The 23,683-nt window shown below is 38.9% G+C and overlaps 1 protein-coding gene across 1 annotated transcript in view; it reads right to left on the bottom strand.

The window, feature by feature from the left end:
• Positions 1–411: 411 nt before the first annotated feature.
• LOC138811988 (transcription initiation factor TFIID subunit 3) overlaps positions 412–23,683 on the bottom strand; it is a 149,028-nt gene continuing 125,756 nt past the window's right edge. Inside the window, exons 5-7 of the mRNA XM_069999937.1 lie at positions 7,481–7,724; positions 3,650–3,756; positions 412–2,422 (exon numbers count right to left, since the gene is read on the bottom strand). Of these exons, the coding sequence (XP_069856038.1) occupies positions 2,305–2,422; positions 3,650–3,756; positions 7,481–7,724 (469 nt within the window). The 3' untranslated portion in view covers positions 412–2,304. The remainder of the gene's footprint in view (positions 2,423–3,649; positions 3,757–7,480; positions 7,725–23,683) is intronic.

Genomic DNA, 23,683 nt, shown 5'->3' with positions numbered 1-23,683 from the left:
CACTGAACAGTCCATAAGATGGTGACAACTTTTGGTCTCTAGTGACCTGGACTGGATTCAACTCACTGACCAAGAGGTGAAAGGCTCTGTATTCCATTACTAATCCCTTGAGCCATCCAGCCCCCTGAAAATGATTCTTTGGTTTTTATTATTGCAAAGACCATTTATAAAATCATGAACTGGATTTAGGAAAGCAACCATGAAATAGCAAGGGACAACAAACTGATTGAAATTCCTTGAATGTAGTCCGGGCTGAAGTCTCTCAGACAGGAGGAGTGAGTGAAAAGTTATATATACGCACATTCGTTCTTATGGCAGTGCATGACCTGCTCACTTAAACGTGGCAACTTTAGATCCACTGACCATGCCTCAAGGAACTAAATCCTAAATAAAGAAAATGGAAAAGCAAACTATGAAACAGCCAATAATCTTTATTTTGCAGTTTCCCTATCCCTCATCCCCCTCTGAAAAGCACTAATGGGTAGGTTTGTGCATGTGAAAATATTGTATTTAGTATGATCTCAAATGAATAAAACAAAAACCACATATCTCAACATGAATTTTTTTTTTTGGCAGGGATAGAAAAATTCTGGTTTCTAGAACAAGGAGGGCAATTATGTCATGTACTTTTGAAAGGTCTACTTCATTTCCACTGATTTGCAATTTAACATCACGGCTGAAAACCACATTTCTGTAACCACATAATATTTTAGAATAAGATGAATGCAAACACTAATATCAATTGACTTTGCAGTAAAACAATTCACATTTTCTATTAATATATTTGTATTATATTCAAAGCCCATATTCTAGCATTCAAGATATCTACCACATGGGTCCAAATTAAGATTATTTCAAAATCAAGTAAAAGTTCAAAATTATTGGTTATTCCAAAGTCACTAAAATATGCTAATAAAGTTAAATTTGATGTCTTTTTTACATTAAAAATAAAATATTTGGTTTACCTTTCAGATATCTATAACATATAATAAATAGTGGGCAGTATAGTAATATAATAAGGTTTTGAGATACCCTGAAATTTGATGCATTTTCTTAAAAAAATTCATAATATACTTCATTTCAGCCTTAAAGCACAATATCAATGAACAAATTTGTAGAAATAAAACAATATAAACACAGAATGCTACAGTATGTTTTTTTCTTGTTTGGTGGTTTTTTTTTTTTGTTTGTTTTTAACTTTTGTGGAACCTACATGTCCTTTTAGTAAAAGGCAGAAAATTTACAGAAACAAGATAGATGACAAACAAAACAATTTCAAAACATAAACTCCAGATTCAAATCGCCCTGTTCTCCTTCCAACTGCTAGGGTCTTCTTACCCACAAGTTTTGGGCACTGCACAGTTTCATTCAGCTCAAGGTAAATTATTCTGCTCTATGGCTCTTTTTCTCGTCCTTTGCCTATGTACAGCAGTAATTACAGACATGGCTGAAATCACAGTGGATTTCAGAGAAAGCCAGAATTAAACACGATAAAAATTTAAAAAATAACTACTTCATAAATATTTATTATTTACATTAGGAGAATTTTTTTTTAGTATGAAGTTTTTCTCTATACAAGTTGATGAAATGTACAAGCAGTGAGAAGAGACTCCAGCAGTTTAAAGAAGGGCGAAATTAGAATGCAACAAAGATATCAAATAGGTTAAACAAAACTAATTTGCACAGAAGCAAAGAGGACATGATAGAAACCTTTTTCTTAAAAAATATAAGGTATTTCACAAAAGCCCAAACATTTTACATGTTAGTACTAAAAACAGGGTTGGGGGAAGCTTCATATATTCTCATCACAAAAATATTTACCAATATCCCAAGTGGAGTTTTCTTTTATGTTATTACGATTATTTTACTCTAGAGGGAAAGGGGTTGAAAGCTGTATACAGACTAATGATATCATCCTTAAATTAGAGTCAAGGCAGTTTATACATTATCTTCTCATCTTACACCTTAAGAAAAGGCCCTGGAGAGAATAAAGAAAAGCAAATGGGAAGATGTATGGTCTCTTTTATTAATAATACTTGTCACTGGTAATAGAAAAATGGAGGTGGGCAGCCCTCAGGCCACGCCCCTTCTGGAGTTTTCTTCAGTCATGCCACTGTGGAACCTCCGAGTGTTTCAGAAGGGAAGGCAGAGTGGATGGCATGTTCTTGTCCTCTATCTTCACTGATTCCTCATCCAAGGCCTGGGGGCAATGGGATGGCAGAACCACACTAGCTCTGTCCAGAGGCACCAGGGAGGCAGCAGGCAGCCTTTGCTGACCCTGCATGGTCCAGCCTCCAGGAGCTGTCAGTGAGCTCGGTGCTTCCTCTTCTTGTGCTTCTTATCTTTCTTCTTGTTGGCAGAACACTTGGCACAGAACCACTGCATCTCTTCTGGTGGGGCAGCCATTAGTCCAACACAGGGCCTACACACAAAAATAAATTCCCATGAACAAGTTTCCTACAAATTTATTCTTTTCCTTTCTATGCAGAAATCAAATATGCAGCACTACTGTTAGGCATCTGAATTATTATTATTATTATTATTATTATTATTATTATTACTATTTTGTGCTGGGCCTGAGGCTTGAACTCTTGGGGCCTGTGCTGTCCTTAAGCTTTTATGCTAAAGGTTAGCATTCTACCACTTGAGTCACAGATCCACTTCCAGTTTTTTTCTGGTAGTTAACTGGAGAAAAGAGTCTCATGAACTTTCCTGGGTAGGCTGGCTTTGAACTTTGATCCTCAGATCTCAGCTGCCTGAGTAGCTAAGATTGCAGGCGTGAGTCATGAGCACCTGGCTGGCATCTGGATAACTTTATTATATAATGTTTCTTTTTATAGGCCCTCTCAGAAGATTAATTAGTTCAATCAGCCTTCCAACCAGGAATAATGTAAGTCTTTTTAAGTAATATTTCACTTTTTTTTTTTTGTCGGTCGTGGGCCTTGAACTCTGGGCCTGAGTGCTGTCCCTCAGCTCTTCAGCTCAAGGCTAGTGCTCTACCACTTGAGCTACAGAGCCATTTCCGGTTTTCTGGTGGTTTATTGGAGATAAGAGTTTCATAGACTTTCCTGCCCCGGCTGGCTTTGAACAGTGATCCTCAGATCTCAGCCTCCTGAGTAGCTAAGATTACAGGTGGGACCCACTGGCACCCGGCTTAATACTCCACTTTCATCTTACAGACATCATATGTTATAACTGACCAGGTATCCTTTTACATTTTATATTTTAAAGATAAATAAAAGAAAGATTGCTTATGTTTTGACTGAGTCTCTTCAGTTTTAAAGAAGCTGCTGAAGGGGTATAAACACGGACTAGCTGTCTTTATCTCTGCAGTCTGTATCAAGTTTATTGTTTTCAAGGAATTACCTCTTCCTGGAGCTGTGAAGGGCTGTTGCTTATACTGAACATGAGTAGAGAGGAAAAAGCAAACCTCTATGTGTCTTACTTATTTTTATAAGAAGGATGACAACAAAATTATTCAGAATTTAGGCTGAATACCCTTAGTACAAAGACTCATTTTTTTTTGCAACTGACTGAATCATCCAGGTTCTAGTATTGTACTCTGCAGGCCACTCTTGGGTAGTCCCTGAACTGGGGACAGGCCCTGCTTCCTCCCAGAAGTGGGGTGGGTGGAGATCTGGGGACTCACCAGTGGTACCAGTCATCACAACCGTCACAGCCAATCATTGGACTCCCATCATCAGGCTTGTTGCACCCAGGGCAGAACCAGATCTTATTGCCCCACTCATCTCGGATCTGAAGGGATTGCAGGGGAAGGAGCAAATCCAGATGGAATAGGGAAGAAGAACCAACAGAAGACCAGAAAGAGTGGTTACTAAATACCTGACAAATCAGCCTGAAACCCTAGTAGATTAGCTCGTCATTAAAGCCACAATCACATGGTATACACGCATGAAAATGTCACGATAAAACTCCTTTTCTACAACTAATGTATGCTAATAAAAAATTCTTAACAAAATGAGCACAGTTCTTCTTTTGGAAGTATATGAAATCAATGATATACTCTTACTTTTTTTTTTCCTTTGTCTTTTTCTTTCTTTGAAGCTCAGGTTGACCTCAAACTTGCAATGCATCTGACTCAGCTTCTAAAGTGCTAGGTTGGGATTACAAACCTGTACCACCACATCCAGTTATGATAAACCATTGCTAATGAATATTCTAAACTTTGTTGTATATGCTATTTCATAATCACCTCTGTGAACAATGTGATAAAGTGATGTATAATCTGCTTCATCTGAAAAATTCCTATAGCCACATCAGTTCTTAATGATTAGGGTCTCCCTCCCCCCCCATCCTGTGTCTTGAATTCAGGGTCTGGGCGCTGCCCCTGGGCTGCTTTTGCTCAAGGTTAGTGTTCTGTCTGAGTGACAGCTCAGATCTGGCTTTTCTTGAGTAGTTTATTGGAGATAAGAGTCTCACAACCTTCTCTGGAATGGCTTTGAACCACAATCCTCAATTCTCAGCCTCCTGAGTAGCTAGGATTACAGGCGTGAGCCACCAGTGCCTGGCATGATTAGGGTCTTAATGGCAGTAGCAATTGGTATTTCTGAAAGCTGGACTGTAGCATTCAAGCACTCATTGCTTCCTCAAGCACATCACAGGCAGGGGATTATACATACAGCCAAACATGCATGTATCACTCAATTACTTATTAGCCAAACCCTTCTCCTGAACAGGCTGATACGATCAAGGATATAAAAGAGTTGTTACTAAGTAACTTTCCATTCCTTTCATGACATTTTTAGAAAAGTACAATCAACTAAATGGCAAATGAAATAAGGGGTTCAGGAGGCCAAAGAACCTCACATTTAATCACTATTTCACTACAAATATTATATACTCTGGAGTTTATTAACTTAGCAGTTAAATAGGAAGCATCTTTAATTGCTCCACTTCCTCAAATTTCGCATGATCAAAACCAGGCTGGAAGAAAGAATTCTATAGAGACCCAAAAAGCAGCAGTGGGTGAGAGGTAATGTCTCCCTGCCTGAGGGAAGTGCACCACGTGGAGATGGCCAGCCGTCCCCATGCACTAGCCCTCCAGGGGCTGAGGTTGTTCTAGTGCGCTATGCCCCAAAGCTACCACGCATGGCCAGTCTTGCTGCTGGGTGACCTTCCTTGAAATTAGCAGCCCATGACTCTGCTACTTAAAAAATTTGCCTTTGTATTGACATCACCCAATACGTCACAGTTCACTAAGTTCTCTCAAACATACTACTGTATTTACTCATCATAGAAGAGCCTTTGGATAGGTCAAGAATGGGAAACAAGAGCCCTGGGATTGGAAGTACTGCTCCAACACCACCAGTAGACAGTGACACATGGGCTTTGTGCCCCGTCACATCTTTCACACTGTGAATGCACAGTGTCTCTAAGGTTTCCAAGCTTCTTGGTTACATTGTCATTCCTGTGAATCCTTCTCAATGGTGTTGGCCCACACATACAGTGGAAAACCATTACTGTTCTTTTCCTTTCTGCCAATACTAGGGGATTGAACTCAGGGCTTGAGGCTCTTGCTTGGCCTTTTCACTCATGGCTGGCAGTCTACCACTTGAGCTCATGCTACCATTTTTAAAATTCTTGCTGAAAATCACTTTTTTTAAAAATGGGGGGTGGGGTGGGGATTGTTCCTGGAGCTTGAACTGAGCACCTAGGTGCTATTTCTGACCTTTTGTTCTCAAGGTTGGTGCTGTACCACTTCCAACTACAGCTCCAATTTTGGCTTTTTGGTGGTTAATTGGAGATAAGAATGGACTTTGCTGCCCTGAGCTGGCTTTGAATTGTGTGCCATGGAGGTCAGTCTCTTGAATAGCCAGATTTACAGGCATGAGCTACCAGGACCTGGCATAATTTAATAATTTTCACATTTATATCCTCTTTGAATACTTATGATTTTCTTTTGTGCACTGTGTAACATCATAATAGCTCAACCATTTAATGATGTATTTCCTTCTAAGTTGCTTTAAGTAACATGCTGTTGTATGGTTTATAACACTAAATACCATGAATACCACCTCAGCACTTCCCAATCATGTCTGTTCAGAGAGACCAAGGCTATTGCCAGGCTCATACAACCATCTGCAGAGCCAGGGGTCATGGCCACGCCAATGCTTTCACACTCCAGAAGCATTCTATGTGTGTTTGGGTGTCACTCTTCAGTGTCTATGGAGCATAGCTTTATAAATATTTCATATATAGAATGAATTTGGGTTTGAACAAGATTGGAGACTGTTAAGAATGTGAAAGACAAGGGCTGGGGGAGTGGCTCCAGCGCTGTAGTGCTTCCCCAGCAAGTATAGGGCTTGTGTTCAATCCCCAGCACCAGAAGAAAAACAGGAGAGAAGCTGGGAAGGTGGCCCAGTGGTAGATTGCTTGCCTTGCATGCCTGAGGCCCTGGGTTCAATTCCTCAGCACCACATAAGCAAAAAGAAAAAAGCCAGAAATGGCACTGTGGCTCAATGGTAGAGCGCTAGCCTTGAGCTGAAGAGCTGAGGGACAGTGCCCAGACCCAGAGTTCAGGCCCAGAACCGGACCCCCCCCAAAAAAAAAAAATCAGGAGAAAATACCTAAAACATTCCCTGGACAATACGGACTCATTAATCATGGTGCATATTGTAACTGAACCATCGTGTACACTGAGCAAGTTCTGCAGTCTAAAAGTCCATTTCCATGTAACATACAAGCCCTGACACATTCTGAGTCTTAGCCAATAAAATGCTGTAGTTAGTACCACAACTCACAAATAGCTAGCTTATAAAATTCGGTGTATATAACATAAATTGTACTTTTTGTTAGGTCCATTCCTGGATGGTGAACAGACCTCGCCCAGTACCTGCGTTACCTAGGCAATTGGGACACCTGGAAGAGGTCACATCTGCATCCGCTGAGGTCACATCTTAATCTGATGTGGCCACACCTTTCTCCCACCAGATCCCACTTCCCTTTACCTGGACACACCTTTCCCCACCCCTACCCTATATAAGGCCTAACCAACAGCTAGACGCTCTCTTTTGCCAGCACGTGGAGTGCCAACCTTGCCTGGTCCCAGCAGGTCTACTGAATAAACCTACCCCTTACCTGAATACCACGTGCGTGGTGCTGTTCTTACTTGGCTACCTCTTTTTAAAAACCTAACACTTTTAAGTGAGTATCTCCATTGCTCGACCAAGAAATTCAGTTTGGATTTAAATGTCAGCATTCACTCTTGTATTTATATGGCGATACTGTTGCATACAATCTTATTCCAAATCAATACAAAATAATGAAAAACAATGCTTTGACATTCTAGAGACTGAATAGACAAATGCTGCAAGGTAATGCTTTTCAGCCAAAAGTTGGAAAGTACTTCTTTTGTTATGAAGAATTTCCTCTGCAACTTAATAGTGACACATACCGTTATTCCTTCTACTAGAAAATGCTCTCCTAACAGGCTCTCAGCTACTGTGAAAATGCTACGTACCACGTAAGTGCTGACTGTCTCAGTCACTACGCTTCTCACGGGGGCCTTGGAGCTTCCTGCCCCAGAGATGGCAGGGGATGGGGAGGGCACCAGAGCTGGACATGCTGCGGCCTGGGCGAGGAGTGGCAGGGGGGTGGGGTTCACGTGCACAGGAACCGTGGCTGGGGCTGGTGGTGGGGTTTTGGGTCTATTCAGAGAAGGGGCTGGCTTAGCCTCCGGGGCTGGAACCACCTTGCTGATGACACTGTTAAGAAAGAAGAGAGGGAAAAGCAGAAGTCAGAACAGGATAACCAACTCAAAGCACATGTTAAAATCTTCCTTCATCTAGACGCAAAGGATGTTTTCAGGAGTTCAGAGATAGTGAAAGAACTCAGAGTTCAGGACCATTCCTCAATTAAGGGCTCTACTTAGACTTTTTTTTTTTAGGTCCGGTTGTGGGGCCTGAACTCTGGGCCTGGGCGCTGTCCCTCAGCTCTTCAGCTCAAGGCTAGCGCTCTACGACTTGAGCCACAGTGCCACTTCCGGCTTTTTTCTTTTTGCTTATGTGGTGCTGAGGAATTGAACCCAGGGCCTCAGGCATGCAAGGCAAGCGCTCTACCACTGAGCCACCTTCCCAGCCCTACTTAGACTTTTTTGTATTCTCAAATTGTCCTTCAATGGTCAGCTACTTAGAAAAGTTTTTAATAATCAATACAGAAGGGGAAGTGGGTCAGTGGGCACTTCCTGTGGCTGGAGCAGCTGTGACAAGGTCACTTCTGAGAGCCATCAGGAAACAAAGCCCTCCCTACTTCTCTCCCTCCCTCCCTGCAATCATACCTAGAACCCACTTTTGTTCTCTGGGCTTTTCCGCCTTTGTAGATATCTATAAAGAATATATACTATGATTATTTACGTTTTAACTTAAATATAAGCAGTATCACAGTATATTCTTTGTAACTAGATTTCATATTTGGTTTTCTTTTCTTTTCTTTTTTTGTTTTTGGGTCCAGTTGTGGGGCCTGAACTCTGGGCCTGGGCACTGTCCCTCAGCTCTTCAGCTCAAGGCTAGCGCTCTACCACTTGAGCCACAGTGCCACTTCCGGCTTCTTTTTTTCTGCTTATGTGGTGCTGAGGAATGGAACCCAGGGCCTCATGCATGCAAGGCAAGTGCTCTGCCACTGAGCCACCTTCCCAGCCCTCATATTTGGTTTTCTATATTTTGATCAACTTATTTGATACATCCAAATGTGTATTATTTAATTTCTATACATAGTATTCTATTTCTGAATAAGACAGTGGTTTTTGTCCATTGTCCTTCTAAAGGTAGTATGTATTCACATGTAATGCTCAAGGATTTCCTTAAGCTTTATTCTTAGCAATAAAGTCACTGGTCACAGAGTGCCCATCTTTACCATAATTAGCAGTGGATATTTATTGAGCACTTATTATGTGCCCCACAGTACTAAACACTTGAAAGTCAATTATAGCCCAGACACTGTACTAAATATTTGTTTATGTTATCTCATTTGCTCCTGCTAACAACAAAACCTTCTGGAGGACCTACATATCATGATATCGAGTGCATTTCTGAGGTCTTCTCAGCATCAAAGCCAGTGCTATGGAAATATCTGTGCAGACTGAGATGACCCAGGATGATTTCAAAAAGAAAAACTGCAAGTCCAGTTGCCCATGATAAAAGAATCCAATTTGCTAGTTAAATATCTGACAATTTAAAGTCTGTATGTATCTAATAATATAGCCTTAAAAATATAAAGTAAAAATGGAAGAGGTGTTAGAAACAGTCCAATCCACAATCATAATTAGACATTTTAGCACATCTATTTTTCTGTTAATTGACAGAATAAGTAGTCAAAAAATAGCAAAGACAGTATTAGAAAGATGGCAGAGGTGGGTGCTGGTGGTTCCTGCCTGCAATCTTAGCTACTTAGGAGGCTGGAATCAAAGGATCACAGTTTGAAACCAGTGGAGCTGTGGCTCAAAGTTGTAGAATACTAGCTTTGAGCTGAAAAAGCTCAGGGACAGTGCCAGGCCCTGAATTCAAGCCAAAGAAAGAAAGAAAGGAAGAAAGGAAGAAAGGAAGAAAGGAAGAAAGAAAGAAAGGAAGGAAGAAAGGAAAGAAAGAAAGAAAGAAACAAAGAAAGAAAGAAAGAAAGAAAGAAAGAAAGAAAGAAAGAAAGAAAGAAAGAAAGAAACAAAGAAAGAAAGAAAGAAAGATGACAGACATGGACACTGCATAGCACTGGCTCGTACAGTACCACCAGCAGCCAAATAAATGATGGGAGTTTCTATCCCCAGTCACGGGAGGCCTAGGTCTGCTTTGGTGCTGGAGATGATGGTGGCATCACACTTGCAGGTAATCAATGAGATAAATATAAATATTTCCCATGCTCATTCAAGGACTTCGTTGAAAAAGTGGGGCTATGGCAGTTTTATGTCCATACTATGAGATGATTTTTTTCCCCCTAAGACATTGTCATCAGTCAGATTATGACTATGAAAAACTGTAAATCTCAAACAAAGCCTTGGATGGCTGCCATTTAGAAACTTCTTAAGGACATTATTTATTCCAAGAAGCTAGAGAGGGAAAGAAGGCGAAAGGGGGAGAGGGAAAGAAGGAAGGAGGGAGAGGACACACACACAAATACAGAGAGAGAGAGAGAGAGAGAGAGAGAGAGAGAGAGAGATCCTCAGGCCCCTTGAACATGCTAGGCACACATACACTCTTTTCTGCGCTGGACTGCCAGTCATTTAATTTGTAGACTTGTTTGTTAACCCAGCTCTATTAGTAGTTTCTGAAAAGAACAGAAAGCTTTTATCTTCATTTTTTCACAATTTTTGTATCATGTTAGATGCCAGCATCTAACTAAATCTAAACTAGCTTTCAGTAGGCACTTGATGAATCTGAACATATTTAGTTAAACAAACAACACAAAATCCGGTCCTGAAAGGTAGTGACCTCTTAGATGAAATTATATAGTTCATATATTTTTCTGGTCAATTAAAATTATAGCAAACAAAGTAAGTAGTAACATACTCTATGACCTGAGGAGGAGAGTGATGAAGGCGAGGGTAGATAGGAGGAGAGTGGGTAAAAGGACAGAGACATGTAAAAGGTGAAGGATTTGCCAGCTTAGGCTGGGAAGCTTTGGGCAACACTCATGTACTTTCGTTTGTAGTTAAGTGGAGTTAACTAGGGAGAAAGGAAGAAGAAGAGGGAGAACAAAAGCTGGATAGCCCCACGACCGACAAAAAAAAAAAAAAAAAAAAAAGCTGGATAGGAAGAGGGAAATAGTACTATGATCTGAATGACTACCACAGAAATTAGCCAGAAAATCAGTCATCAACAAAAGAGTATTAATCAATGAGAGGCTATCCAAGACTAACAACAGGATTGACATGTGGGAACTTAGAACGCTACATGAACAGAACTAGTGTAGCATTTTATTTCCATTCTACTACTTGTTAGCTACTCCAGTCGAAAATGCTTGATGGGGATAAAGACTGAACCCGTTGTCAAAATGAACAGATCTTATGATTCACTATACAACCATCACTTGCAGTTGACTATTAGCTCAATGATCAGTTTGTGATGGTTGCAATTTGGGGGGGAAGGGGAATCTATCAAGTTACAGCTATATCACCAACTATAAATGTTAGAGGTCTTGAAGATTAAGTAAAACAAAACAGCCGTCATAAGTGGCTCAGGCCTATAATCCTAACTACTTAGGAGGCTGAGAACTGAGGAAAATAGTTTAAAGCCAGCCCAGGCAAGAAGGTATCCAATTAAAGACTTTTATTCCAATTAACCACTAAAAAGCCAGAAGCAAAGCTGTGGCTTATATGGTAGAGCATGAGGTTGAGCACAAAAACTCAGGGATAGTGCTCAGGCCCTGAGTTCAAATCCTAGGACTGGCAAAAACAAGACAACACATCCACCCAAGTAAGCAAATGCATAGGGTTTTGAAAAACAAGCCAGCAATACATAGGAAGAGTGTTCTGTCTTAACAGTAATTGAAAAAATAAAACACACAATAAAATGCCTTTAAAAGCTAAAGCTGGGTGCCAATGGCTCATATCTGTAGTCCAAGCTACTAGGGAGGCTAAGATATGAGGATCATGGTTCAAAGCCAGCCTGGACAGAAAAACCCATGAGACTTGAATCTCCAATTAATCATCAAAAATCTGGAGCTAGAGCTGTGGCTCAAGTGGTAGAGCATTAGAGTGAAAAGCTAAGGACAGTGCTCAGGCCCTGAATTCAAGCCCCAGTACTGGAGAGAGGGAGGGAGGGAGGGAGGGAGGGAGGGAGGGGGAGAGAGAGAGAGAGAGAGAGAGAGAGAGAGAGAGAGAGAGAGAGAGAGAGAGAGAGAGAGAGAGAGAGAGAGAGAGAGAGAGAGAGCTAAAAGGACCAACTCCACCCAGTGTTGTCGGGATGGGGAATAGGAGGGGTGATGGTATAGTATTTCTGGGTAGTTACCAAAACTTTCAAAATATTCAAGCTTCTGACCAGGAGTTAGGCTTCTAGAAATTGATTCTGAGGAAATAGACAATTATGTAATGCCATAGGGTAAAGAAAATTACTAATAAACTCATATTTATGATTGAAAAAAAAAGAAAATATAAAGAGGTAGAATGACTAATTTTAAATACCCCAAGTAGGGGAAAGGTTAAATTAATACAGGATGATCAGCACTGTTGTTGGCAGTAGTAGTCTCTCTCTCTCTCTCTCTCTCTACACACACACACACACACACACACACACACACACACACACACACACACACACAAACGCACACACACATTTTCATAAAAACTCCTTCCTTAAAACATAAATTCTATGAATGTGTACTTTGAAAAAAATTCAATCAAAAGAATATACAATACCAAAATACCCAGAAATTTCATCTAAACACTAAGACTCCTTTTTCTTTTGGCTTGTCTATAATTAATTGTGTAGCTTGTACAATAAAGACAATTTAAAAAAATAAAAATTTGTGTCATTATGTACACACCTAACATGCTGCTGGGAGTTTTTAATTGATGCTTCAACTGAGTTGTACAGTTAAATCTGCTTACATTTCTGTAGATATGGGGTACTTTAGTGGCTAAAGTCTAAGTGTTGACCATAACAGTCCTAAATGGATGTGAAAAAAAAACCCCACAAGCTAAATCAAAGAGCTGACAATTTAGTTTAGACTAAATTGACTCCATCATCACTAACAGAGATCAACAACAAAGTGGCCAAGTGGGAAAGGTAGACAGCCTCATATAACAATGCTGTTGTTTTCATGTAACTGAAGTTGTAAGTTTGAATGGACATTAGATATTCCTACGTTTGTAGTTAGCTCCACAAGGTCCATTTGTTCATATGCCTAGTCCTCAGTGTGGTGATGTGACAGAGTAGGACTTTTAAGAGATGAGGATAAGTGCAAGGTAACACACATATATATGTGCGTCACATGGAGTTCTCACATTTGGGTATCATAAGGAAAAGTTATTAGAGTGGATACTACATGTTGACAAGACAAACTGTCCTTTTTATTTTCAAGGGATTACACTGGATTTACAATGGCACCAAAAGTGAACTGCTTTCCTCAACTGGTTGGAAGTTCCAAAGATAGTTCATCAGACTTTGAGTTATTTTGATCTTAGCTGCTAAGTAACTTGTGGTAATAGAACATACGGTTTTAAAGGCAATCCTTTTATTATTTCCTTAATTTTTAGCATAATAAGAAAATACCTAACAGGATAGTATTAATGTGGTATCTCATGCCTGGCCAGATAAACTGTCAACAGCGAACCTAATATGGTCACTGTAAAAACACTTCTGAATTACACCTGGCCAAGTTCACTGCTGTTCTTGATTGCAGACAGTGTTTTGCTTCTCTGAATATTTCTCCCTAAAGTATCACTTTTTCTTTCCTACTTAATTGCATGGTAAGTTCTCCTCCAGAGCTTTCTGCTGAAAGCCCAATGTCTCACAGAGAAAGCAATACCGCCCACAGCTGGGTCCCACAATGGCTCCATGCTGCTAACATTACCTCTTTTGGAGGCATTGGTCACAGTGCCCTAACACTGGTGTTATTCATGCAAACGTGCAGAAGGAAGGACTTTCAGCAGGATTTCTTTACCTGTTTCCCCACCACAAAGCAGTGAAACAAATAGACTGGGTCATGAGCTGTAATGCAAACTCACAGCTTGACAAGTCAATAAAGAGCCAATCCTTGCCTCCCAGCCCAACAGAGCCTCCAAGGTTAGAGGCAAACACAATTTGGGTATGTTCTGGCACAGGGAGTTTAATGATCCTCATTATTCAGCTATTGTGTGCAAACACTATGAAACCAGTGATCTAAATTATCAAAGTCCAAATTACTGGCTACTAAACTGCTTACAAAGTTCAAAAGTTCCCTCACAATGGCTTACTTATTTACCCCTAAAAGTGAACAGCTGTTTTTAAATACCACAGGTGAAAAACACAGGAGAAAAAAACTATTCATATATATATATATATATATATATATATATATATATATATATATATATATATATATGAATGAAAGTTCTGCCAGGCACCAGGGCTCAAGCCTATAATTTTAGCTACTGGGAGATGGAAATCAGAGAATTGTGGTTCAAGTCAAGCCAGGGCATAAAAGTTCCCAAAACTCAAAGGTTGTCAACTTCAGCAAATGGGGATGGGGATTGGGGGTGGGGGGAGGCAAAAGCAGGAAGATGGAGGGGCTGGCCAGCTAGTCACAAAGCAAGACCCTACATTGAAAATAACCAATGCAAAAAGTTGCTTCAAATCACTGAGTTTGGTATATTAGAAAACTAATATACCAAATATTCAACTTTTCTAACTTAGGTATATAAATGATTATTCTTAATTTTGGAGAGATTATATTTTTGAGTATTACCACTTAATATGCCAAAATGTAATATGGTCATTTCCTTATTTCACACTGATAAAATACCTAAATTATGAAAATCAGTTTTGTTGAGTCTTTTAATTAATCATTCATTATTCCTTATTTTTTGTGATGCTCACAGCTCAAATTTTAACATTCATATAATTATAAGACAATTGTGAATGGATTTCATTCCTCAAACTCATGGCTTGCCTCTTGAATATTTACACCATCTCATAAAATGAGTATTTTATCTTGTCATGGCCCAAGTACACATCAAATAATGTAGGCATGACCTACTTGAAAAATGAAATGAATTATATGAAATAATTAGAGAAAAACATTACCATTATAGAATTGTCATTTCATGTGGGAGGCCCAAATGATTATAGTTCCATTGCCAAATGTTCAAAATCTATAGAATATCTAGAAGGACAGTAATATTGAAATAAACAATGAATAACATATTCCCTCATATTTCAATAAATACTAATTCTTTCCTCTGAAGAGTATCAACAAGAACTAGAGATATAATAATTATGAGAAATTAAAGATATAAAAATGGCAACCAATAGGGTAAGCAGTATTAAGAGTATAGAGAAAGTGAAGAATTCAAGACCTCTGAATGTATCTTGTCATTTAGTTTTAACTTTGGAGGCAGGTAAATGGTTTACATATTCAGAAAATTAAAATTTTAAAAATTGCCTCTGAATTGAAACTAAGGAGAATGAACAAACCTCAAAGTATATCATGCTAGAAAAAATAATTTCAGTTGCTCACATAGCTACAGTAGAACTTTATAGCAGCACTAAAGAAAAATCTCAATCCTTAATATCACCCAGCATTCTATTACTAGTTTGGTAATGGTGGCGTTTTTATTTTCAGACTATTTTATACAGTTCTTGCAAAAATAAAGGAAATAATTTTGATAATGCTGTTAAGATTGAAGATTTGTAATGTAAAAAGAGAAGCTAAAGAAATACATTCAAAATAACAATAATGTTAAATCTGAATTAGAAATAATATAAACTTGCCATTTTTTTTCCTTTCAAGTTTACTTATTTCTGTCCATCGAGAAGGCCTAGAAGTCTTACTAATAGGAAATCCCAGTAGCCATGGGCATCTCTAGTACACCATTTTGTGATTCCCTCCTAAAACATTCCTGACTAAATCAGTGTTCGTTAGATGAACAGAAATATTGTATATTTCCAAATATATGATATACAGAACTATGCCATAAGATAAACATGGAACATTTTGTAGTTGGAAAGCTACTAAATACAAATGAGGTTGTATCAAAATCCAATAGACAATATGAAAGAATTGCCAGTGATCAAGACAGGATAATTGAACATAAAAAAGAACAAAGAAGACAGAGAACAAGGTAGGGTCAAGGGAAGAGGGGGAAAGGAGAAACACACAGAGAGATATTCCTTATTTGCAAGCTATTTATTTTAAAATTAAATAATAGCAATTCTTTAAAGTACATGTACTGATTAACAGATATGCACATTTGTAGAAAAATAAATTAGTTACAATACATATTATAAAATATTTAAGAAATGATAATTTTGATTACCTTGATTTAAGGAGCTTTCATGAACAAGAGGAGTTTCAAACACAGAAACAAAACCTAGATACCCCCTCAAAAAAAACTTTCTCCAATTCTGCTGAGGCAAGAAAAGGCTTTTGAAATTATTCCACTGACTTCAGATTTGTTCTGAAGTTAAGGCCATTCGAAAAGAAAGAGATGGAAAACAAAAACATTGATGGAAAAAAGAAGCAGGAAAGAAAAGGTCTCTGACATTACTATAGACTTTCAGGTCGAAATAAAAGATTTATTATGACTTTTAGAGAGCTGCTTTAGATTCGGTCCTCTTATCTATTGAGTGTTTTCTACTAATCTTTAACATCCAGGATGATGGGAAAGAAGGGAAAGAAGTCTCAAACTTAGCCAGAGAGGTAGTCAAGAAAAGGGAATGGGGGAGTAAGGCTAGGGTAGAGGCTTAGCCTGCCCAGCATCATAAAACAAACAAAACAACTAAACAACCCCTTTGCCTGCCAAAAAAACAGAAGAGTGGGAGTCAGTTGCATATATCCATTCTGAAGACCCGTGTGGAATGGACACCAACCAGGCAAAGACGCTGAGAGGTGGACTCTGAAGTACCTCTGCGGGGGCTCTTCCCTGTCCTGACCACCCCCTCTCCTCCTCTCCCTCACTTGAAGCACTCACCCACCAGTGCTGGGAAACTTGCATTTGATTCGTAATCTCAGAATTGTTTCAATTCCAACATGCTTGCTACAGAGAGCACAAATTAGTAAAGGGCCAAACATTAGTCTGGAAAAATCTTCCTTATTTGCAAGCTATTTATTTTAAAATTAAATAATAGCAATTCTTTAAAGTACATGTACTGATTGACAGATATGCACATTTGTAGAAAAATAAGATATCCTAGAAAGGCCAGAAAAAAAGAAACAGAAGCAAAGTTTACTGGATTAACATTCTTTGAGTGGCCTAAATTTATAAAGTAAATGTGGATTTTTACCTTGTATTTATTACAAGCCTAATAGGTAGTACAATGAAAAAGAAGCAAGACATTCTATATTTTAATAAGTAAGAGGGGGAGAAAAATAATATGGCTGTTTACCACTTACAGTTGTGATCTACTCATTTGGTTCATCCTAGTTCAAAACAAATGATAGAACTAATCTCTATGTTCCTCTATGTTTTAGCAGAATTCACAAGTCATAGATTAATATTTCTCATTAGATCAAAAAAGGAATTTTAAAGGCATTTCAATTATAATAAACTTTACTGTATACTTAAGATGAAATACGTATTACAAACTACAATCCGATAAACATAGTGTATCACAGACAGTTCATTGACATAGTTCCTACATATATGGTAGAAGTACTATTTTTCAGACTTTGGCTCATGGGCCCATACCAGTTACTGTCTTATTTATTTTTATTTAGTCATGGAGCCTGGGCACTGTCTCTCAGCCCTTCAGTTCAAGGCTAGTGCTCTACCACTTGAGCCACAGTGGCACGTCCAGCTTTTTCTGTTTATATGGTGCTGAGGAATCAAACTCAGGGCCTCACGCATGCAAGGCAAGCACTCTACCACTGAGTCACCTTCTCAGCCCCATACTGTCTCATTTATTCACAGCTAATATTACCAAATCTGGAGTCAAGAGTTTTTTTTAAAGCAAATACAGATATTATAAAACAAATGCTAGACATGACAACTCCTACATAGGAAATACTATTGCTATACTATAGTCACTAGAAACTAGGATGCCAGCTTCTGTAGATACCTCTATAGTAAGATAACAAGTTTTAATTTAGTATTTATCATGGGTTTGGAAGTATGGCTCAAGTGGTAGATTACCTGCAAAAGCAAGGCCCTGAATTCAAACACTAGTATCACTAAAGGGAAACATGCTCATATGTGCAGGTGCGCGCACACGCACATGCACACGCACACACACACACACACACACACGGCCACACACATACACATAGCCAAACCTGCCTTTTTGTTATTATTCCTGGGGCTTGAACTCAGAACCTGGACACTGTCCCTGAGCTTTTGCTCAAGGCTAGCACTCTACCACCTGAGCCACAGCACCACTTCTGGCCTTTCTTGTGTATGTGGTACTAAGGAATCAAACCCAGGGCTTCATGCATGCTAGGCAAGCACTCTACCACTAAGTCACATTCCCAGCCTCTGGCTTATTGCTGACATGGGATTTCATTAACTTTTTCCCCAGTCTTGCCTCAAATTGAATCCTCCTGATAGCTGACTTTAGAATAGCCAGAATTACAGGTATGAACCACTGTATCTGGTCCTAACAGTTAATTTTTTTTTTTTTTGAGGAGATAATGGGGCTTGAACTTAGGGACTGGGTGCCATCCCTGAGCTTTTTTGTTCTATCACTTTGAGCCACAACACCGCTTCTGGTTTTCTGGTGGTTAAGTGGAGATAAAGAGTCTCACAAGCCGGGCGCCGGTGGCTCACGCCTGTAATCCTAGCTACTCAGGAGGCTGAGATCTGAGGATCACGGTTCAAAGCCAGCCCGGGCAGGAGAGACCATGAGACTCCTATCTCCAATAAACCACCAGAAAACCGGAAGTGGCGCTGTAGCTCAAGTGGTAGAGCGCTCGCCTTGAGCTGAAGAGCTGAGGGACAGCACCCAGGCCCAGAGTTCAAGCCCCACAACCGCCAAAAAAAAAAAAAAAAAAAAAAAAAAGAGTCTCACAGACTTTCCTGCTAGGGCTGGCATTGAACCACAACCCTCAGATCTCATCCTCCTGAGTAGTTAAGATTATAGGCATGAGTCACCAGTGCCCAGCTTAATGTTTTAAAATAGTGACTATGTATTATTTTTGTGATGAGGGAAAAAAAGACTTGTACTTTCATATCTAATAGTACTTGCTCAATTTTTTTTTAAATGAAAGAACCCCAATTGTCTTGTTTTTTTGTTTTTTTTTTTTTCAGGTGCTGGGGCTTGAACTCAGGGCCTGGTGCTGTCCCAGACTTTCTTTGCTCAAGGTTAGCACTGTACCACTTGAGCCACAGCTCTCCTTCTGGCTTTTTGATTTCTTGGATTTTCCTGCCCAAGCTGGCTTTGAACAGTGATCCTCAGATCTCAGTCTCCTGAGGAGCTAAGATTATAGGTATACACCATTGGTGCCTTCCGCACCTTCACTCCCACCCCATTGCTTTTTATACCAGATTGTGAGGAAAAGGCACACTTCGAGGGAGAGGAGTATATACTTAAAATCAATGTTCAGAGTCAACACTAATAAGAGGACTAGCATAAATCTTGGGGAGAAATATGAGCTGAATAAGGACACATTTTTGGGACAAAGAACAAAGTAAATGGGCTAGGACTAAAAAGGAAGAAGGATCAAGAAAAAGGAGTCCATGAAAGAAAAACAAAAAAGAGATTTATTATAACATAGACTCAAATAAGTATGGAGTCAAGAATACCCAAATGTTCTAAAAAGACCAGGGGAAACACGGCCCAATACAGCATAAAGGATTATACTGTGGTAGCCATGTTCTCTAGATCTGGGAGGTGGACATTTAATGATCTTAGGAAGAAGTTACTGAAAAGCTTCTGGCAGAAACCAGAATGCATTTGGTTTAGGATTTAAGATTGGAGAAGTTGCACCTAAAGACTGTAAGTTTTGATAAATGAGAAGGAGAACAGGAAGTTTGAGCCTTTTCTTTATATAGAGGAAGCTTGGTGAAGATGAGGTTAAGCTAAAGGGAAATGTGAAAAAAAGGAAGAGGAGGAAGACTCAGAGGAGAGAAGAGGGGCAGCTCCCCAGAAGGCAAGAGAGGCAGACATGGAAAACAAGAGCTGATGTCACACCCTTCCCTACAGCGTGGAGACTTTCCTGAGCCTTGGCCCACGGTGACAAGAAAATATTGCCAGACTCTAAATCATGGCAGTCCAACAGTACACTGAATATCTATATATTGAGCTACAAAGGTGGGCATGGAGCAGTGAAGAAATGTTACTCTGTGCATCCAAAATCTTCATGTAAGTTTATGAATCTACTATAGACCCCTAAAAAGTGACAGGAAAAACAGAATGCAAAGAATTAAAAATTCCGGTGGTCACAACAATAGGAGGTCTAAGAGTGTGTGTGTGTGTGTGTGTGTGTGTGTGTGTGTGTGTGTGTGTGTGTGTGTGTGTGTGTGTGTGTGTGTGTGTGTGTGTGTGTGTGTGTGTGTGTGTGTGTGTGTGTGTGTGTGTGTGTGTGTGTTTTAATCAGTAGGTACATATTGTTTGTGTGTGTGTGTGTGTTTTAATCAGTAGGTACATATTGTTTTTAAACACCAGAAGTGTGAGTAGTTTGGAGAAATTATAATCATCAGATAGTATCCAAAAGGTTACCATGATACAGCTAAATTATCTCTGCCTGTCACAGGTTAAAGAACATTTAAATTCTAGAGGTTTACATCAGCTTTTTCCAGATAACAAATCTTAAGTACCTTCCTATATTCACTCAATTAGTGATCTTGGGCCTTGATAACACTGCAAAGTGAAACTTTCCAACCATCATTCAAATCATATCTAAAAAGGTGGTCATAAATATTTTAAAACCTAAGTGAACTAATAAGACCTAGACCCATTAAGGATAAGATCTTTTACAACAAATTAAATAAAACAATTTATTGAAGTCTGGACTCAAGATAAGCTAGATTTACTAGCTGACCTTTTATTCATTTAAAGAACAAAATTAGCTCTAATTGCATTAGAATAGAATCCAGTAAATTTTCCCAAGTCTTTTAATGTGGCATCCATGTAAGAAGTGCTGTAATTGTTTACAAGTAAGATGGAAATGCTTTGATTATAATCTTTCCACTTGTTTTACTGTGTTGTAAAAGCATTTCCCCAAACCTAAAGCTGGTTTTTCTGACAGTATACCAGTTTTTCTCTTAAACACACTGCATCTTTGGTGTTCAGGAACAAACTACAAAGTGACAGGGGAAAAAATTAAATCTGGACTTCATCATAATTCTAGGTCAGTAAAATTGAGAAAGTAGTATAAAGAAGTCAAGAACCCCTTGTCTGAAAATTCAGAAAATGGCTGATGATATGAGTAAGAAAATGTTTCGGGGTGGGGTGGGGGGGTGGGGGTTAGTTGTTAGTTGTGGAGGTGGGAGGGAAGGGATGGTAGGGGGAAAACAAAGGAGGAGGCAACAATGCTCAATAGGAAATGTACTCATTACCTTGCTCCTGTAACTGTAACCCCTCTGTACAGCATTTTTACAATAAAAAATGTACCAAAAAAAAAGAAAAGAAAATGTTTCCTCTCAGAGAGGGTTCAGATTTATCACTGACATGTATGGGCTTGGAACTGCTGAATTTCTGAGAATATATATAAGAAGACAAAACTAATGTATATAACCCACAATTTCTCTTCCAGATGTTCAGCAGCTAGGGAATTATTTTACAAATATTGGTATCTTTGACAAGTAGCATTAAAAAATCAGTTATTTTAAAATTCAAATATAGTCATTAAAATATTTAAATGTTATTTACATAACTAGAATGTAGTCATTCTTAAAGCTTCTTTTTGGCCATTATTCCTGCAATTATTTTCTTTAAAAATAAAAATATAAAAAGAAATACAAATCAAAACAACATTGAGATTCCACCTCACCCTAGTTAGAATGGTTATAATCAAGAAATCTATTAACAACATATGCTGGAGGGGATGTGGCCAAAGGGAATTCTACTGTACTGTTGGTGGGAGTGTGAACTTGTTTAACCACTCTGGAAAGCAGTATGGAGGCACCTCAAAAGAATAAACATAGAGCTCCCCTATGACCAAGAAACCTCACTTTTGGTCATTTACCTAAATGACTACAAACAAGACTATACTAAAGCTACCAGCACAACTATGTTTATCGCAGCATTATTTACCATAGCTATGATATAGAACCAACCTGTATGCTCCTCAGTAGATGAATAGATCAAGAAAATGTGGTACACACACACACACACACACACACACACACACACACACACACACACACACACACACACACACACACACACACACACACACACAAAATGGAAGTCTATGCTTCCATCAGAAAGAATGACAATGCCCCATTTGTAAGGAAATGGAAAGACTTGGAAAAAAAATCATGTTAAGTAAAGTAAACCAGACCCAAAGAAACATAGGTTCCATGGTTTCCTAGTATATTGTATGTCATGATAATGCATGCTAAGCTAAGCCACATTCCCAGCCATTATTTTGTAGTATTAATATATGTCAAGAGAGCACATATCTGTAATCCCAGCATTAGAGAGGTAGAAACAGAAGGATCATGAATTCAGGCCAGTCTCACCAATATGGTGAGACTCTATCTTAGAAAGCAAGCAAGGAAGGAAGAAGGGTGAGCCCAAATAAAAACAAAAAATAACAATATGCTAATAATAACAAGTTAAAACAATTTTTTTTGAAGAAAGCACTTTAATCCAGGCATGATGGTGCATGTATCTTAAGCATTGAAGAAGTTAAACTAGGAGGCTCATAAGTTTGAGGCCAGTATGGGCTAAATAACAAGTTTGTCTCTAAAATAAACAGAACAACAACAGCAGCAGCAACAATCTCAAATACTCTGTTGGGGTAGGGATCTAGCAAAGCAGTACAATGTATATTTAGCATGCACAGGGCCCTGGATTTGGTCTCCAGCCCTCCCCCACAAAACACACTTTATTTTTTAACCTCATAGCTAGGAAGTTAAAATCATATTTGATACACAAACATTTGATTATTTCCTTACTTTTTTATTTCTATTTCTTAATATATTGTATGTCAACACATGAAATTACCCTAAATAAATTTAGACTAGAAAAAAAAATGATTTCAAGGATAAAAAGGAAAATGCAGAAAATGAGATAAGAACCATTTACTAGTATGTCTCTAAGAATGTATCACTAATACTTATCACTAAAATGCTACTATGTATTTTCACTGTTAAATGTCTTTTGGTTAAATCTGGCTACCTTTTTTTTTTGGTCGGTCATGGGGCTTGAACTCTGGGCTTGAGTGCTGTCCCTCAGCTCTACAGCTCAAGGCAAGCATTCTACCACTTGAGCCACAGAGCCACTTCCAGTATTCTGAGTGGTTTACTGGAGATAAGAGTCTCATGGACTTTCGTGCCCAGGCTGGCTTTGAACCACGATCCTCAAATCTCAGCCTCCTGAGTAGCTAGGATTGCAGGTTTGAGCCACCAGCACCCGGCAAATATGGCTACCTTTTAAAATATTAAATGCTAATTTTCTTTGAAAGACCTTTAAATGATGTAATTGCCCTTAATTATTCTCTATTTCTATTGTCAAAATGTTCAGGTCACACAGGGGCAAAGTATCTATGTTTTGTTTCAAAACATTAAACCTCTTATATATTTCAAGATTTCTAAACAAAGCTTTAGCAGTGTTTTTCACAGATTATAGATTGAAATAATTTAGAAATTATATTTAAAGGCCCTCCACAAGGCATAAGGAAAACCTGTGATCAATAGCAAAAAAGCTGAAGACATCAAGTATTTCAGCCACGGAGAACTGAAGAATGAGACTTTCCTGAATTTGGGGAGCCAATGCAGTTGCCATTGGAAATAAATGTTAGCAAAAAAAGAAAACATCACTGTCTGCAGAAAAGCAGTCCCTAAAAACTAACACAACCTAACCTGAGTACATTGAACAAAGAGTGAAATCTGCTGACTAGAAGGTCTGCTGTGGGAAGTGGCGCTATAAGTGGTAGA

The sequence above is a fragment of the Dipodomys merriami genome, unplaced genomic scaffold (assembly GCF_024711535.1).
Source record: "Dipodomys merriami isolate MVZ:Mamm:240054 unplaced genomic scaffold, mDipMer1.0.p SCAF_554, whole genome shotgun sequence".
Classification (NCBI taxonomy): domain Eukaryota; kingdom Metazoa; phylum Chordata; class Mammalia; order Rodentia; family Heteromyidae; genus Dipodomys; species Dipodomys merriami.
Note: the sequence above shows the minus strand (reverse complement) of the source record. Positions and strands in the feature narration are given on the sequence as shown.